The following is a 17,045-nucleotide window of genomic DNA, read 5'->3' on the forward strand; positions in this document are numbered from 1 at the left end:
CAGAAAAAAATAACGCGAGCGGGGGGTGGGGGGGGGGGGGGCACACATCAAAGGCCAATCAATCTGGGCACCCGTAACACAAATCTTACCAATGGATTAAAATGATTATTACCACTGACTGCACATAGTGACCAGTGTAATAAGTAGCAAACATCAATCGTATCTTCGACTGCTAAGCTCTGTGTTACTTTACCCACTGGAAAGGCCAATTCAACAACATTCCAAAAATGCTATCTTTAATTTGTTTACATTATTTTCTTTTACTTTTGAAATTCTTCTTTTTTCCTAGACAGATTTTAATACTGAACAAAAAAAAATTAACAAAATGCGAGAACCCTTTTTCAAGACTTGCCACATTTTAAAGTGGTAATCTTTATATATATATATATATATGATTTATATGATATCTCACTGTCTAGACGTTCTTTTCTCTCCCGCATTCCGTTTAGTCTGAATCTGTCATCATTATCTCACTTTCGATTTTATGTTTGTAACCCCCTCCGGCGTCTTTTTTTTCAACCTTTGACTCACCCTTTGGCCTTTTGTATCATCCTCAATCGTGCTCACGATTTTAGACTTGGAAAGGGGGTACGGATAGAGAGAGAGAGAGAGAGAGAGAGAGAGAGAGAGAGAGAGAGAGAGAGAGAGTGAGAGAGAGAGAGAGAGAAAGGGGAGGGGTTCTTACTGTTGATAAAATGCGAGAGGACAAGGTCATCAAGGGGGCGGGTTGGAATGGAGGGGCCTAAATATCATTTTCTTTCACGTTGCTTTTCCCCTCTTTCGTCAATGTTCTTTTTTCCTTTCATTCTATCTGTCTATATTTCTGTTCTTCCTTTCTTTCATTCTTTCCTTCTTTCTTTCTTTTCCCCCCTTTTCTTTGTCCTTCTCCTTTTCCGTGATTCTTCCCCCTTTTTCTGCATAATATGAGTCATTAATTTTGGCTTGGAAGGAGGCCGTTGCGCGCAGGCGCGTACCCGGGGGGGGGGGGGGGGGGGGTGTGTTTTGGAGGACCCCCCCCCCCTTCAAAAAAAAAAAAAAAAATTGTGGTAATGGGTGACCCCAAAAAGCTGACCTTACCCCCCCCCCCCCCAACTAAACAAAATATAGATTGGTCAAATTTTCGAATTATGGGACACACACACAAACAAAAATGTGCTCTTACCCCCCCCCCCCCGTTTATTCAGCGGCTGGCTGAGTTGTTGCGAAATTTTCGGCCCGATTTAAAAATGTTAAACCCCCCCCCCCCCCCCCCCCTTGAAAAAATCGTACGTCACTGGTGGGGCGTATCCTATTATTGGACATAATTATCACTGTAACAACACCTCCCTGCTGTAACATAATTAAGAACAGACACCGTTTATAGGACTTGAAATCTCTGAAAAATCAAGAATAAACAACGAACACCTGTTAATTATCTTTGATCGATCTTTATTTGCTTGGGATAAAAACATGACAATTTTGTAAAGAAACCTTTTAAAAATTAGAAATGTGATTGAATACTTTTTTTTCCTGAAAATAAGTAAGAAGAAAGACTTGATAGAAGAGACTATTTTGGAAAAAAATATGCATTACCAATTAACATGTTTCCCATAACATAAATCTAATATAGTTTGAATTGGCGTTATTGGAATGTAGATTTTTTCATTATGCACAAAACAGCATGAACGAGTGGAGAACCGGGTGAAAGGGCGCCCTTAATGTCATGAAAAACATTTGAATGACTGATTTGCCAAAACGAAATAACCATATTTAATGATGTATTTTACACTACATTACCCTTATCTTCAATATTCTCGAACTATTTTAACGCAAGTAATATTGCTAGTTTCTAGTTTGCTAGTTTGTTCTTCCATCTACAGGAATTTGGCTTCAAGTCTAAAGTTGTCATAAAGCTTTCTTTATAGCCCTTTGGAGATTATCAGAAGAAGAGAAAATTCTTTGTTCAAAGATGCATATTAGTGGGCTCTCATTAGGGAATTTGACACCATTCGGGTGTTTACCCAATAACAGGTGTCGTCTTTTACCACAAGTATTAGTCTTCAGTTTTATGACCAACAGGCCTTATGTAATGCTTTGCATTTTCCACCAATCGCTTCATATGGAAAAGTTCCTTTCTTACATTTCGCAGAACCGAAGACTCTCCGAGGGACTGGGTGGTATGGAACTACGGAGTTGCTGTGTGCGAGACCTACTGCACTTGAAAACTGACGACCTTCCCTTTTAATATAATTATGCTTGGTTCCAAACAATAGTATGCGTAATTAAAGATTGGCCTACAACTCATTTTCTTGAATTAATTCAATTTAATTTATTGAAATTTTCCCCAGATACTAAGCATGCTTCGAACTAATAAAAACCCGTGTTGGCCTGAAAAAAAAGTTATGCAGGTCCGAAATCCATTTCGAGTCCTGAGCCAGCTATTTCCTTGTTGTAAAACTCGTCAAATCGTTTGTTTTGATCGTCTGTGAAATAATTCTTCCAATCTCCGACTATACCTATAGTGATAAAACGCAAAACAAACACTCGCAAATTATTATTCAATAAAATCTGAGAATGTATACTATTATTTAGATCTATTAGGAATAAATCATTGTCAAAACCATTCCGTAAATTGCAGTAAAAATAATAATTATTCCACCTTTATGACCAACATAGTAGAAGAAGAAAAGAAAATGATAGAAAGGGGAAATAGAATATGGGTAAATAAGTTAAAAATATACCGCGGCTGCAACAATGATAGCTAGTGAATAAGTCCTCTTATGATGTTACTGGAAACAGAATCAAGTAAAAAGTAAAAGATTAAAGAGAAGGTTGAGTTCTGGGGAGAGGTAAAAAATAATTTTGAAAGTGTTATCATTGTTATTATGCAAGTGTGGAAGAACATCAGAGAGAAAAAAAATTCACGACATTGTTTTCATTCTTAGTTCTTATTTTTTCCGATTAGAGAGGAATATTTTTTTTCTTTCTCATGAATGACTTATTTTCCTCAGGCACTCTTAAAATCTGGATTCGAGATAATAGTTTCCTTTCTGACATTCCTCTGGAGGGAAAAAGGGGGAGGGGTCATCTTGCCCCTGTATCAATTTAAAATAGCTTACCTTTTCTCATGAAGGATCTACTTCCCTCAGCCACTTCACCCTTAATTAAAAAATCAGGATTCGCTGACGGACTCTTTTTCATCGCTTTGAATGTCGACGCGTCCGATATCTTCTTTATGACGTCAGCGGTGAAAGACTTCCCCATAAATTCGACGATTTGCTTGACGGCTGCTGGAAGATCCTACCAATGAGAAAAGCGAATAAAAGGGGCATTGAACTTTTGATAGCCTCATTAACTTGCTCTCTTAGATGATTGCAAATCCACTGGAAGTTTGTGGTCCGAAATTCTCTCTTGAGCATGGATCCCGCTATTTTGAACCTGGATTTCGACCCCAAACGAAGTAATCGCTTCTATGACTCCTAAAAGAGTGGATTTCCACTCCTGTGCTCTATGTCATAAAATATGTTATCAATTTTAAGTAATAATAAGTTACAATAAGTATTATAAGCTACTGAAATCGTGGCATTTGATAAGATGAGAACAAATTTGGCAGAGACATTTAGCATTTGTTAGTGACACCAAGTTTTATTAAACAGGGCCCTTTACTTTATAGGTATAATGCATGATCAAAATCAAAAAAGTTGCTTTGACAAACTATGAATATATAATAAAGTCAGAGTTCTATGCAGATTAATTTTTTGTTGGATTCATACATTTCCTGATAAAATTTCCTGACAAAATGTCTTCATAATTTTGGCACAATACGGGGAAAATAAACATATACATGAACAGAAAAATGAAGTAGTTTCGCGTAGGCTACTTTGGCAATAATTCTCACCTCACCTAATGTTGCAAAAAATTTCATATGAAAATAGGCATTAAGATCTTAAAAATATAGCAAACAAATTACAAAAGCGAAATCATTGCCTTTCCATAAAATAATTTGGCAACATGGTGACACATACAAAATCAATGTTCTTTCATTAAAAATAAAATTATTTTTACAACATCTTTCCAATGTATGTCTATTTCCGATACCCGATTATCAGTTGGAAGTGGCCAGCAATAAGATGAGAATATACTCAAAACATGAAGAACATATCGATTTAGCCATCCATAAGAACGCCATTTTGTACACTTAGTTTAGTTGATCATTACGCACAATTAACAAATTAGATTAAACAAACAAACAAACTAATTATAACTTACTAATTAACATACTAACTTACTCTAAACTAACTAACTAACTAACTAACCAATAAACTAACCTTCTTCATATCCTCGTACTTCAGAAAGAGAACATTTGGATGGTTCCTTCTCTTCCACCATGGCAACACGTTTTCAAACCACGATCCTTGAGGAACTATTGTATCAAAAGAAACGGGAGTGGTATAAATCATTATGAAAACCCATAACGACACAGTGATGGAGTTCTCTAGCACAGTCGTCGAGTCGAGACATTGATAATATTGTTTTTTTTATACCGTAATTAGGTTATATTCCACTATGGGACGCTAATAAAATTCTTATTAACATTGCCTCAGATAAGAGCCTACTTGGTATAACTGCCTAAAGGTAAAAGCAAAAAATAATCAATATTACCACTATAGTATACGGTAGTGACGAATGATGGAGGGGGGGGGGGGGCACGTGTCCCACGATAAAACATAATTTGGCATTCCTTGATTGCAAACATAAAAGTCAGACTTTAAACCGAATCCTTGATCCGCTCCAACATAATGGGAGTGAATTATTGCGTCGAAATGTCTCTTAAGTGGTATTAAGGGGGCAAATACTTACCCCTGCCGGCGAGAAACTCTTCAAAGAAGACGTCCCAAGATTCGTATGAGGGTAATGCGTCTATGAAGTGACAGAAATGGTAATAGGATACCGCGGCATCTTTTGGATTTCGAGCAACGTAGAGCACCTTGACATTTGGAGGACAAAAGGAAAAGTTGGACAGACTGATTATGAGAAATCCTTCAGGGTAGGCGTACCTTATGACCACAACATAGTAAATAGGTCATTCAGGACCCCGTTTCATTGCGAGTTGCGATTGATCCGGATCAATCGTAAGTCCTCTTTTCAATCGCAAGTTTGCGTTTCCCTATATCTTTTATGTGCATAGTTGATATTGATATAAATCACAATTCACAAATAAGTTGCGATTAATCGCAAATGTTCATAAGACGGGGCTTAGGTCTCGATTAAGTATCATTTGAACGTCTGAGATTGAACGAATCCCTACAGAACACAGGAATGACATGAGTGACAAGGAGTTTACTTCGTCATGAAATAGATTAAGATATTTTGTAAAACAGGATTGTCTATTAACCCTAATAAGGCCGGGGGGGGGGGCATTATGCCCCCCCCCCCCTCCACCATTTTTCTGATCGCTCGGGAACGCATATGGATGGCGCCCCGCCGCTCGCTGACTTTTTTTTCGAGTCTTGCGCAACTTTTAAAAGAATTTTTTTGAAAATTGGACCTACGGTTACAAGGTCACGTGACCTTTTGTCTTTGCATGTCAGCCCTTGTCGTATAGTAGTAAAGTAATATCGATAATCTACAAAAGTGACTGTAACTCTTGTAAAATATCAATACCAACCTTTGCTTTAGGGTCATCAGTGCTGACATCGAGAGGGAGGAATTTAGGTATAGACAATGAGTCCTCATGAACCGTGGCGATGGCATCTTTTCCGCCTCGTCGATCTTCAATGGAGCCGTCTGAAAATGTTTCACAAATTTGATTATGATAATCATGATAATCTTTGTGATACCGTTTTCTTTTAAGAAACATGTCTTTATCAAATGTCGCTCATGACTGCAATAGATTTGTCAACATAAAATATCAGAAAGAATAAACTTTTATAAAACAGGAGGATGTGACGAAACGGAACCCTTTTGCTGCAAAACAATGTTTTTCCATCAATTATCAAATGATATATAAACTTGTTGTTTTTAACATGTAATTACATTTGATCGCAATAATCTTTTCATTAGCAAAAACATTCGCGGGCACAGCTACAGGCTCATCTACAGGTACAATTATGGTCCACATTAAGGTTCACCGGGGGGGGGGCGTCCAGTGTCCCCCTGCCCCTGAATACGCTATACTAATTATGTAACAGGGAGAAAATGACATACCTCTGGGTTTTTACTGTCCATACAAAGCTCGATAAACGGAATCATCTTCATGATATGAGAGCCCTCTAGTTTCGAATTGTCTCCATCATGTTTGATCAGTAGGGATATTTGTTCAGCCCATGCTGTCCCTTCAGAAAGAAAAAAATCGAGAGATTAAAAATAGCTCTTTAAGATTGGTAGTTTCACTTCACATATATCACATGGGAAATCCTCGAGCTGTGAGAACCAAGATATATAGACTATCAGGAAATCGACCCAGGGTAGTCGTAATAGCCCTGTTCATCACATATTATGATGTAACTTTAAACCTGCTTTAGTGACCACCTGTCTACAAAGACCACCAAAATAGCTTTTTAAGATTGGTAGTTTCACATAAAAATCACATGGGAAATCCTCGAGCTGTGAGAACCAAGATATATAGACTATCAGGAAATCGACCAAAGGCAGTCGTAATAGCCCTGTTTATCACATATTATGATGTACCTTCAAACCTGCTTTAGTGACCACCTGTCTACAAAGACCACCTGTCTACAGCAAGCACATTTTTTGTTGCCCTTTAAAATTGTTTCTCATTTAAAAACATGTACTAAAGGAACCTGTCTACAAAGATCCCTTTTTGTGTTTCCCTTGGCGGTCGCTGTAGACAGGTTTGACTGTATAATATTACAGAGAAGTATAACGTAATCTGAACATGATTTGTAAAGACAGTACAATTTTTTAAAATTCTGGCAATCGTGTTTTCTCCAAACTCATTAAAAAGCCATATGGTAAACTTTTCTGCTTTTCAAGAAGTATAAATATCATACATAGGCCTAATATTTCTATCAGAGACATGGACTTCAGCCCTAAAAATATCTACCGCTGTACATACTCAAATAACAAAATATCACTCGAAAAAGTTAACATTGTTTCTACTACTCAGTAATTTGTCAGTAAATGATACAAAAACTAATCATCACTTTTTAACAGAATGTGTTGGTACCTTTAACGTGTATGCCTATTCATTGAAATTGTGACGTCGCGACGCGTCGTCGGTTTAACTAATTATACATGTACAGAAGAGTTCAGCGGTTCGATATTTACATTAAGTTGTGTAAATAAAGCGATCAATGGAAGAAAAGATAAGATTGTTGAGCGTTTCTTTAAAATGACATTTCATTTGGATTCAGCATTGTCACCGTGTGCTTCGATTATCCTTGGACAAAGGGGGGGGGGGCGGTGAGGTACTTATGCATGTTTAAAAGGTAACGGGGTATTTATTTAGGTGTGAAGTCGATTTCTTTTCCTCTCCTTCCTCCCTTCCTCATCTTCCACTTTCTCAATCCCTTTAAATGCATTGGTCATTGGTCTGCAGTAGCGTAGATAAGTGTGTATGTGTGAGTGTGTGTGTGTGTGTGTGTGGGGGGGCACGCGCCCTCAACCATACAACAAGTTGATGGACCAAAATTGTTACTTTTTATCAAGAAAAAACGGAGACAAATACTAATTGGATGAAGACAGTTGCCCTTTGGCCAAATTGTTATTGACAAAATTGCCTTCATGGTTTTTAGACTACACGATGACTGGACATCGTGTACAGTGGACAAGCAGTGTATTACCAAATGGTAATGTAACATAAATGGATCAGTATTGGCTCTATGTCTACTGGTTATTAGACGAAATGATAATTAACGAAGGCGTGCATGCATGCAGTGGACCTGTGGGAATGGACTAAATGAAGTTAGACGAGCTAGGTATTAATTTGATTAAATAAAGCGGCAAGGGACATGAATGGTACTGGTCACAAATGTCTAAGTGGCAATAAACCGGTGTTCTATCCTGTACCTGATTTTGGATATGTAACGATGAAAAAATCATCAGACTTGACTTTGAACTGTCGTACTCGATCAAGCGCCCTCTTTGGCATGAGATGTGCCATGATCACGCCTTCGTGCTCGTAGCACTTCTCGACCACGCAGTCGGGAACCAGCGAAGAAAACCCATTGCTCGTCGAACCTGACATTGATGGAAAAGAAATCCAAGATGTACACTTTAATGTATTATCGTTATATATCGTGCGCTTTACATCTTATGCACAATGAAAAGGCGCTTTTAAAATCGAATCTTAATACCTTAATCACAGATGACAAGTAATAATAATAACAATAATATTGCTAATAATTGGTATTTCTACAGCGCCGTCTATCTATATACCTAGACATTCTATTTCGAGGCGCACTAATTATTACCCCGGCTTTAGCTTTACTGCCATTACAGCGCTCCATGCAGCATTTCAAGGAATTAATTCCTGCCAGGTACCCACTTACATCACGTGTGGCAAATGAAGTATCTCATTATTAACACAAAACTAAACAAGGGAGAAGTAAAACTCGGCTTTCATGAGGATGGTGAAGAGCAAAATTATCTTTGTCAGTTATTTTTTGCTAGTCTTTATTACTTTTAAACAAAATAATTCTGTGCGGAAATCTGTAGGTTTGTATTGAATTAAAATTGTCATTCTATAGGGGTCATATGCAGGGGAAGGATGCAGGATTTTTCTCTTAAAATGATAATTTAGATTAAAACAAATATCCCCTTCCCTCTTCAAGATGATACGCTTGTGCAACATAATTTATTAGCAAATGTTCGCGTTCTAAATCTGTCTGAAAGAATATATATATATTACGAACCTTAACATTACCTCGTTACAAGGTTAACGAAAAATACATGTTGTCAAAACTTATATACTTAACATCGTTTTCATGAATGAAAAGCATACATGGATAACCGGGAGCTGAGGCTCCCCCCCCCCCCGCGTATTGGACTTTGTCCTTTCGTTCTCACTTACACAGAAGACACATTTTATGCTAATCAAAGGTATATTCATGGTGCAACCGTAAGCCTACTGTATATCTCCATCACCATACCAGCCGGTACTTACAAGTAGATAGCTAGCATCTGTTATTATTCTCGTGGATGAGTATTAAAGTATTTTCACACGGTATAAGTCTGCTATGTTCTGCTGTTGACACTACCAGTTTTAATTGATTTTCGTCATAATTTATTTTAAAAAACACATAAATTTGAAGTGCTACACAGCCAAAGTGACATTTTGATAAAAGAAAACCCTGTAAAATTGATGCGAAAGTGCCGTTCACATAATAATCAATATCATAATTAACAGATCGTGTGCACCTACCTTTCGACATGTTTAACCTGAAATTCAGACGCAGATAATAACAGAAGTGAAGTCCAATTAAGTAATGGTCTTTTTCCAAGGGCTTATTATCTTTTATACGACAGTCTGTTGAGTACAACTGTCACATACATTGAATGCATGTGAATAGAAATATCCACAATGATTAAGCAATAATTTTTGCTATTTGCCCAGACCATCGTCAGTAGGATCCACTAATAGTACTAGCAAATACGGAGAGGCTAACACAGTTTATTCAGTGTCACGTAATAGTGTTGTCACAGGTGTTTAGAACGGGTAGGGGGGGGGGGGGGGCATTGTTCGAGCAAAAAAAGGGACAAGATGGCGTATTTTATAAGTTATTTTCAACGTAGTTCAGACACAAACACACACACACACGCACACACGCACACACTATACTAGTCATATTACTTAAGATTTAAAAATACACCGATTTTTTAAATTTCAATAATAAAAATGATAATAATCAATTAAAGACAGGTCACCACGTGTAAATGGGAGTTAAATTTTTTTTTTAAATTGAAGATGATTTCCAGCAAAGTTTTTGTGAGTTTGTCTTTTATTTTACTGGTTCAAACAATAATTCTACTGGAGGACTAACAATCCAGAATGAATCACATAGCCATGTTCCCTCGACTCTAAAGTATAGCTGTAATAATGAAACACGTTTGGAACTTAACATAATTAACACAGCACAGCACAACAAAACACAAAACAACACAGCACAGAAACCAGATACCACAAAACATCCGTATCCGGACACGAACCCCCTGGACCGTTCACCCCGGATAACGGATGGTTATCCGGGGGTGGATATCCAGGGGGTAGGTGTCAACACCAACACAACACAATACAGTGCGCCCCAGAAAAAAAGAAACCGAGAACTATCGATGTTTTATCATAACTTAATCACAATTATAATTGATAATTAATAATTGATTCATTCAACTCATAATTATGATGCATATTTTACGCATGAGTGATTAAAAACAATTGAAGAGAGGATACAAAAAAGTCATTTGGCGGGCAGTATCTGAATTTTAAAGAGAAAATTACATTACTAGAAAGTTTATTTTCTGCACTTTCATATGTTACCTCAATCAAGAAAAATGAAACAGGATTAACATAGTTTTGTTTGTTCAAAGTTATGCTTGGATTTCCATAATTTGATTTAACGAATTCGTTTTCACTGGCTGCTTGTCGTAGCAACAAAGAGATTTGACAACAGACTTAACTCCGTTTCGTCGACGATCAGCCATACATGAAGTCTTTCGTCTTCTTTGTGACTGCAGGATAAACAATCCAGAATATAGCTATGTTCTTAAGCTAGCTTTAATAACGAAACACGTTTGGAACTTAACACAACACAGCACAGCACAGCACAGCACATCAGACCACAAAACTACACGTACAATAACACAGCACAGCACGTACTGTGCCACACAGCCCAACGCAACACATCGCAGTATAACACAACACCTACAACACAACACAACACAGCACAACCCACTAAAACACGTGCTCAACCCAAATACAACGTAACACAACATCCACAACACAACAAAACACAACGTAGAATTACAGCACAACACATAATTGCAACACAACGAAGCACAACACATCACAACACATCAGTATATATTACAGCACAACACAATTTCGCAACAATCAAACAACACAATCGTCTAATTTCCAAATCTACTAATCGATATTGTGGCAATCAATTTTGCAACATCTCAGCAACACGTCCAGTCCCAAACAAGTCAAGTTTTCCATAATATACGAATAAAAATACATCAGTTAAATTTCCATTGTAGATTTTATTCAAATTAAGCTCAATCATAACTATCATTGCTCATTAAGCCCGTCATATTGCTAGTAAGATGTATTCTATGGCTATAAGAAAAAACATCAACAATTGATTTACTTGTGTGTGTGTTTGTGTATGTGCGCGTGTGCGTGTGTGGGTGGGTGGGAATGAAGGGGGTGGGGGGAGTCATGAAAGAACATGTCCCAGGAATCGGGAGTTAAACCTAATGTTGTTGGAAGGACACTCACATCTAACTCCATTTTGGTGAAAAAATGTTAACGAATGTAATATGAGTAATTTGCCATTTTTTCATCAGAATAGTCCGATATTGCTTTACAATCTAAACAATACCTGATCGGAAAAAAAGTCTTTTCAACTGTTTATAAAAGCAGAACCGTTGCCAATTTATAGGCAATTACAACCTTTAAATAATAAATTAATGAATACAAATAAATAAATAAGTACATGAATAAAAGGCCTACATATAGACAAACACAGATAAATAGACGCTAAATAAATATCTTAATAAATAAATAATAAATAAATCGAAAAATTCATGAAATAAATAATTCATAAAACTACTTGTGCTACCTTGTAGTAGAAATTGTCATCATCATTTTAATAATCATTGGATATGTATTTATTCGTAGATTACAGGAGATTAGTTGATCCTCCGAGTAGACAAGCACTGGAGATCTGCCACAGTACAATTACGGTGTATCTAAATAATCAGAAGGAAGGCGGAAAATAAGTTCAGTATCTTTAAAGATCCCTCAAAACGTAGAAAATTCAACCATACAGGTACGATCAACATCCGTAAAAATGCATTCACGACGCCTAGAAATGAATGACAAGTATTTCACGAGAAACTAAGTAAAAATCCAATTCGGATATTAATATAGGGGATTATCCCATTGTCTCTGGAGACAAACGGATGTCAGTAATAATAATAATAATAATAATAATAATAATAATAATAATAATAATAATAATAATAATAATGATATGAATTTATAACGCGCACATATCCGAAACTTCAGATCAAGGCGCGACAAAAATGAATAAGCAGATTACACAAAACAGTTCAACAGATATTATTTCTACACGTGGTATACACGTGTATACATGCAAAATCAGGATGATTGTAAACCAGCAAACATACAGGAAATCCAACTGGAAATTACACTAATAAACATCAAAACTAATTTGTACGTGTGGTGCATGTTATGTTCTTAATTGACTCTAGCGATTTTCTTTACGTTACGTTTTTCATTATTCGGCAAACTGCAAAACCCTACCTTAGATAAGAATTGTACAATATGGTATGCCTTTAGAGAATATTTTAAATGCATATTTTGGTCTTGGCTTATCAAATTATTTGAAAATGCGCGTGTTACCTTTGATCTCCTCAGTCTACATGTGCCATTATGGTTCACTCATGAATCTCTGGATAAGTGAAGAAAATTGGATTAAAGAAAAAGAATAATTTACGATTTCATTAATGGAAGGATATTATCACATAATGGAAAACAAATTCGTTTTTCGTAGTGATTCGAAGTTTTTAACCAAGAACATGACCAACCAAAAATAATTTACATTCTTTAGTAACTGTTAAAGGGGCACGTTCCCGCCAGTGTAGTTATCTGAACATGCCATCTGCGTAAGAGCCGTATTCTGTTGGTGTCAATAGGAAGCTATAGCGCCGTCCGCCAGCGCGTACGTATTTTGAGCGCCCTCTGGAATACGGGAAACATGCACCTTTAAAATCAATTAAAGCGATACTGAACCGATGAATTTTTCTTCCCTAGCGCACTGTTGATTGTACAGCACCATCTCATGGTCAACTTGCTAACAGTGCATTACCACTTCGCAGACATGGGACTCGAGAACGTACAACGCAGCGAATAAGCCAGTTCATAGAAACAATCTGCGCATGGGCAGATAAAGGTCATTTGTACCAAAAAGGTAAAACCCACAGAGATGAATACTGGATATGCGCTCATGAAAGTTATGTAGCATTATTAATTTATGCACCAACGGTACATTCTATGATACGCAGGTGGAAGTATTCTTTTCAAGAGGGCAAACAAAAGGTATTCATGAAGCACATCTAGGACTTTGGCAGTTATTATTCTAAGATGCTCAAAGGTGGAACTTCTCCATGTGTAAAAGATCTGTGGATATTTGGGGTTATTTGTACCATGTGCTATCTGTAAACTCCCTTATTACAGCACCCTACTGTTGCTGCTGATCTCAGATGGCGCTAGAGGGGATTTTGTGCGAGTGTTACTTAAACAGTATGACTTTAAAGGCATATTGCCTCAGTCTTACCATGGACCTATTACGGATGGACATTCAACGTGATTCTTTCTTTGATCCAATGATAGTCGCCGCCTTCTGATTATGTGCATCTTAATGAGAACATTCAGCTGTTTTAACAATAACGACTGCGTAAGCATTTTCGGTCATTGACAAAGGAGCAGTTTCCCTCTCTTGGGTTTTGTTTGGATGGTGTGCTCTGTAAGAGTGTGTCTTGAATAAAAGCATCCTCAATGAAAAGCAGACGATTTCGGTGATATGAAATGTATTATTACTGATTCGCAAACTTTCGCACACACCTATGACCTTACAAAACAATTAGAAGGCCATGATCTGTATCAGCCCTGTGCGTTGTAACTCTGGAATATTATGAGGAAATAGGAGGAAACGGGATTTTAAATCACAACCAAAAATAAAAAAAAAGCCTCTATCTGGTAATATCATCATGTTTTTCAAAATAAAATACATGTACAGGAAACGGAACAACAACTTCCGATTATAAGCCAGAACTGCACATCTATTTTCCATGATTTAGGCGAGTAATTATCTTCTGCGCATGTAGATTAACATGTGTAAAATCACTATCTTGATTCTGTCCCGGCTTTTTGCCGGCGACCAACATGAGACCAAAGGGAAGAAACATGTACGGAATGTTATTGAGACGACATTGACGGAGACAATCACAATGAATTCGTTAAGAAAACGATGAATGTCCATCCGTAATAGGTCCATGGTCTTACCTTATCGATAACGACCAATAACTATACGCATGAGTAAAGGCTCTTTAATCACAATGACACGATGGCAAAGACTGCCAAAGACTTTTAACCTAATATCGTCCTACGGAAGGCAATTTCAATACCCTTGTTTAATTATCACGTACTGAAATGTGCGAACATCACTTTGACGTATTACGTAATCTGAACATGATTTCTATCGGACATACAGTAGAGTATTGAAATCGCCCTTCCCGAAATGTTTTCAATCATGTACTATTTCTTCCCATCTATAGTTAAATCCAACTTCCGGGGCCCGTTTCACAAAGCCTCTTTTCAATGACAAATGACAAAAATCAGTGACAAATCTGATGATACCAAATCAGAATCAAGGATTTCAGTAGCTTATAACAAAAACTGTCATTTGTCACTGATGACAAGTTTTGTGAAACGCCCCCCCCCCGGCTGACAATCTTACCTACTCCACAGTCTGTTCCAACATATCCAGCTGCACAGGTGCAACGGAAAGACTCGCTAAAGATGCCCTGGAAATATTCGCACAATCCACCATTGGCACAAGTGTCAGCAGCACAACCTAAATGAAAAACAAACAAAATCAAACGGAAACAAATAAAAACAAGCAAAGAAAAGAAAAGAAATGAAAAACAAAACTAAAAACAAACAAACACGCCGAGAACTACATGGTCGTCTCGGGAACATGCTATAAGTTCACAATTCCGAAAGAAAAAATCAAATATTCAATACCCAGTGTTATATTTTCATTCATATTACATATGTACTAGCCTATGAAAAGTGTTGATTTTAATTGTATTTGGAGTAGAGCTTCGAGCGAAAAATATAATTCCAGATAAATACAGTTCTTATATGCAGGAATGAATGAACACAAACAACTCTTCCAGCAATTTTGATTATAATTGAGCTAAAACTGAGGGAAAAAAATTACCTTGGAATGCGAAGGCATCATCGACGAAGCTACATGCCTCTCCGATCGACTGGAGATCGAAAACCATTTGGACGTAGAATTGGATGACGTCGAAGTCGATGTATGGGCTGAGATTAACGATGACATTGGCAACATCATTGCCGAAGTCAGTACATTGGTCGTTGATGATGAGCGTATGTACCATGTTGTGTATGATATCGACAGCGAGTGACCAAACCCTTGAATCACGGAGGTACCCCCGATGGGTCTGTAGAGGGTCTGTAGCTTCAACAAGTGCGTCGCAGAGGGATTCGCGATTGTCAAAGCCGCTAAACTCGGCTATAAGTTGCGACACATCAACCATGAGTGTTTGGAAGAAGTCAGGCACGCCCTCACCTGGTTGTTCATCAGTCCGGCGGAGAACATCGTAGATAGCGTCCCAGTGTTGACAGATTTGTGAACCCTGAGCAATGGCTTCTTCCAGGAAGATCTCGCCGGTGGCTTGGATTAACCGTTGAGTGGAGAAATCAGAGTTGACGAACTCATCGAAAGCGGTACAGATGGATTCCTTGTCGTAACTGTGGAGGTTGAAGATGCGGCGATTGATGTCATGGCCCACTTTCTCGAAATTGAAGTTCCTCACGACGCCTATGCCCATCAGGGACTTGCCGGGCGTCATTCTCCGTCTACGGCGTGCGGACATCGGGTCACCGAGGGTAGAGTACACAGCGTCGCAGATGGCAAACCCATCTATACGGGTGTTGGTGTTCAGAGAGTCAAAGATTGGATCGCATATACTGCTGATGAATTGTTGTCCCACAGGTACAACCAGACTGGGTGCAATGTCTCGGCAGAAGATCCCGAGAACCTCCTTCATTTCCGTCGCGTGCCAAGTCTTCCCGACGGTGCTGATGGCATCCTGAACAGTCAAGCCAGGAAAGATTACACCAGGTTGCTCGAAAGGATAGGAGTAGTCGGCGTATTGTTGTATGTGGTTCTGCCATTCAGCATCCCAGTCAACATGGTAATCGCCTGTTAGCACAGAGATGAAGGGAGAGAGAGAGAGAGAGAGAGAGTGAGAGAGTGATAGAGAGGGAGAGAGAGAGGGGGGGGGGGGGCAGGGGAGGACGGGCGAGGAAGGTGCGAGAGAGAATGCGAGGAGACAAAGAATCAATGAAGGAGAAATTAGGTAAGAACAAGAAAGGAATGGAGATAGATAATTTTAGAAAAAAAATAATCAGAGAAAGATTTTAAAAAGATAAAATAAAAGATAAAGGCCATATATACTACGGGAGTAAACGAAATTACCTATATAGGCCTATTAACAGAAGTGTTGAAGTGTAAAGACATGAATAACATTTAGGAACCTATAGCGTTTAAGAGAGGTTATTTCGGCTGTTGAGAGCCCCCAAAATAAGTAAATTCATCACCTGAAATGCGATCGGCAAATGAATGACCCACGATGAATAGCGCAGATGCTAGAATCAGACACGACGCCATATTGAGTTCTTCCAAAGGTAAAGGCTGGTTGATCGAATGGAGTTGAAAATGAGGAAAGTGGTCGTCGTTTCCAGTTGATATAGCCGCCACTTTTCAGAAAGTATCAACATCAAACTTCACTAATTGATTTATCGATCTAATGTCGTTGTATTAGAGTTAATCTTTAATTCAGATCACACAACCTATTCAGGTCCATCTGTTCCCCACGTGTTAAAGGAAAACTTAATCACCTAAGAATTAATGAAGTTAATATTTTGCTTGTATGATATAAAATATTTGAAAAACGTTTAATAAAATTATTTTTCCTATTACACCACCTGTGTTTTTCTCCCGTGTATCTACTTTCTTGTTCTTAATTGTTCACATATATCCCTC

General features: G+C 37.9%; 2 protein-coding genes across 2 annotated transcripts; both read right to left on the bottom strand.

Moving 5' to 3' along the window:
• Positions 1-2,297: 2,297 nt before the first annotated feature.
• On the bottom strand, positions 2,298-5,676 carry LOC115918795 (sulfotransferase 1C2A-like). The gene is made up of 5 exons (XM_030990841.1): positions 5,648-5,676; positions 4,840-5,036; positions 4,308-4,402; positions 3,099-3,279; positions 2,298-2,495 (listed from the first exon to the last, which is right to left on the bottom strand). The coding sequence occupies exons 1-5, from the start codon at positions 5,674-5,676 to the stop codon at positions 2,380-2,382; spliced, it is 618 nt and encodes a 205-aa protein (XP_030846701.1). The 3' UTR covers positions 2,298-2,379.
• A 5,506-nt stretch (positions 5,677-11,182) lies between these two features.
• Positions 11,183-16,718, bottom strand: LOC115918041. Its single transcript, XM_011672384.2, has 5 exons — positions 16,601-16,718; positions 15,192-16,202; positions 14,706-14,822; positions 12,590-12,638; positions 11,183-11,913 (listed from the first exon to the last, which is right to left on the bottom strand). Exons 1-4 carry the CDS (start codon positions 16,668-16,670, stop codon positions 12,625-12,627), a joined length of 1,212 nt encoding a protein of 403 aa, XP_011670686.1. The 5' UTR covers positions 16,671-16,718; the 3' UTR covers positions 11,183-11,913; positions 12,590-12,624.
• Positions 16,719-17,045: the final 327 nt, after the last annotated feature.

Source organism: Strongylocentrotus purpuratus, unplaced genomic scaffold (assembly GCF_000002235.5).
Source record: "Strongylocentrotus purpuratus isolate Spur 01 unplaced genomic scaffold, Spur_5.0 spur5_scaffold_19, whole genome shotgun sequence".
In the NCBI taxonomy this organism is placed as follows: domain Eukaryota; kingdom Metazoa; phylum Echinodermata; class Echinoidea; order Camarodonta; family Strongylocentrotidae; genus Strongylocentrotus; species Strongylocentrotus purpuratus.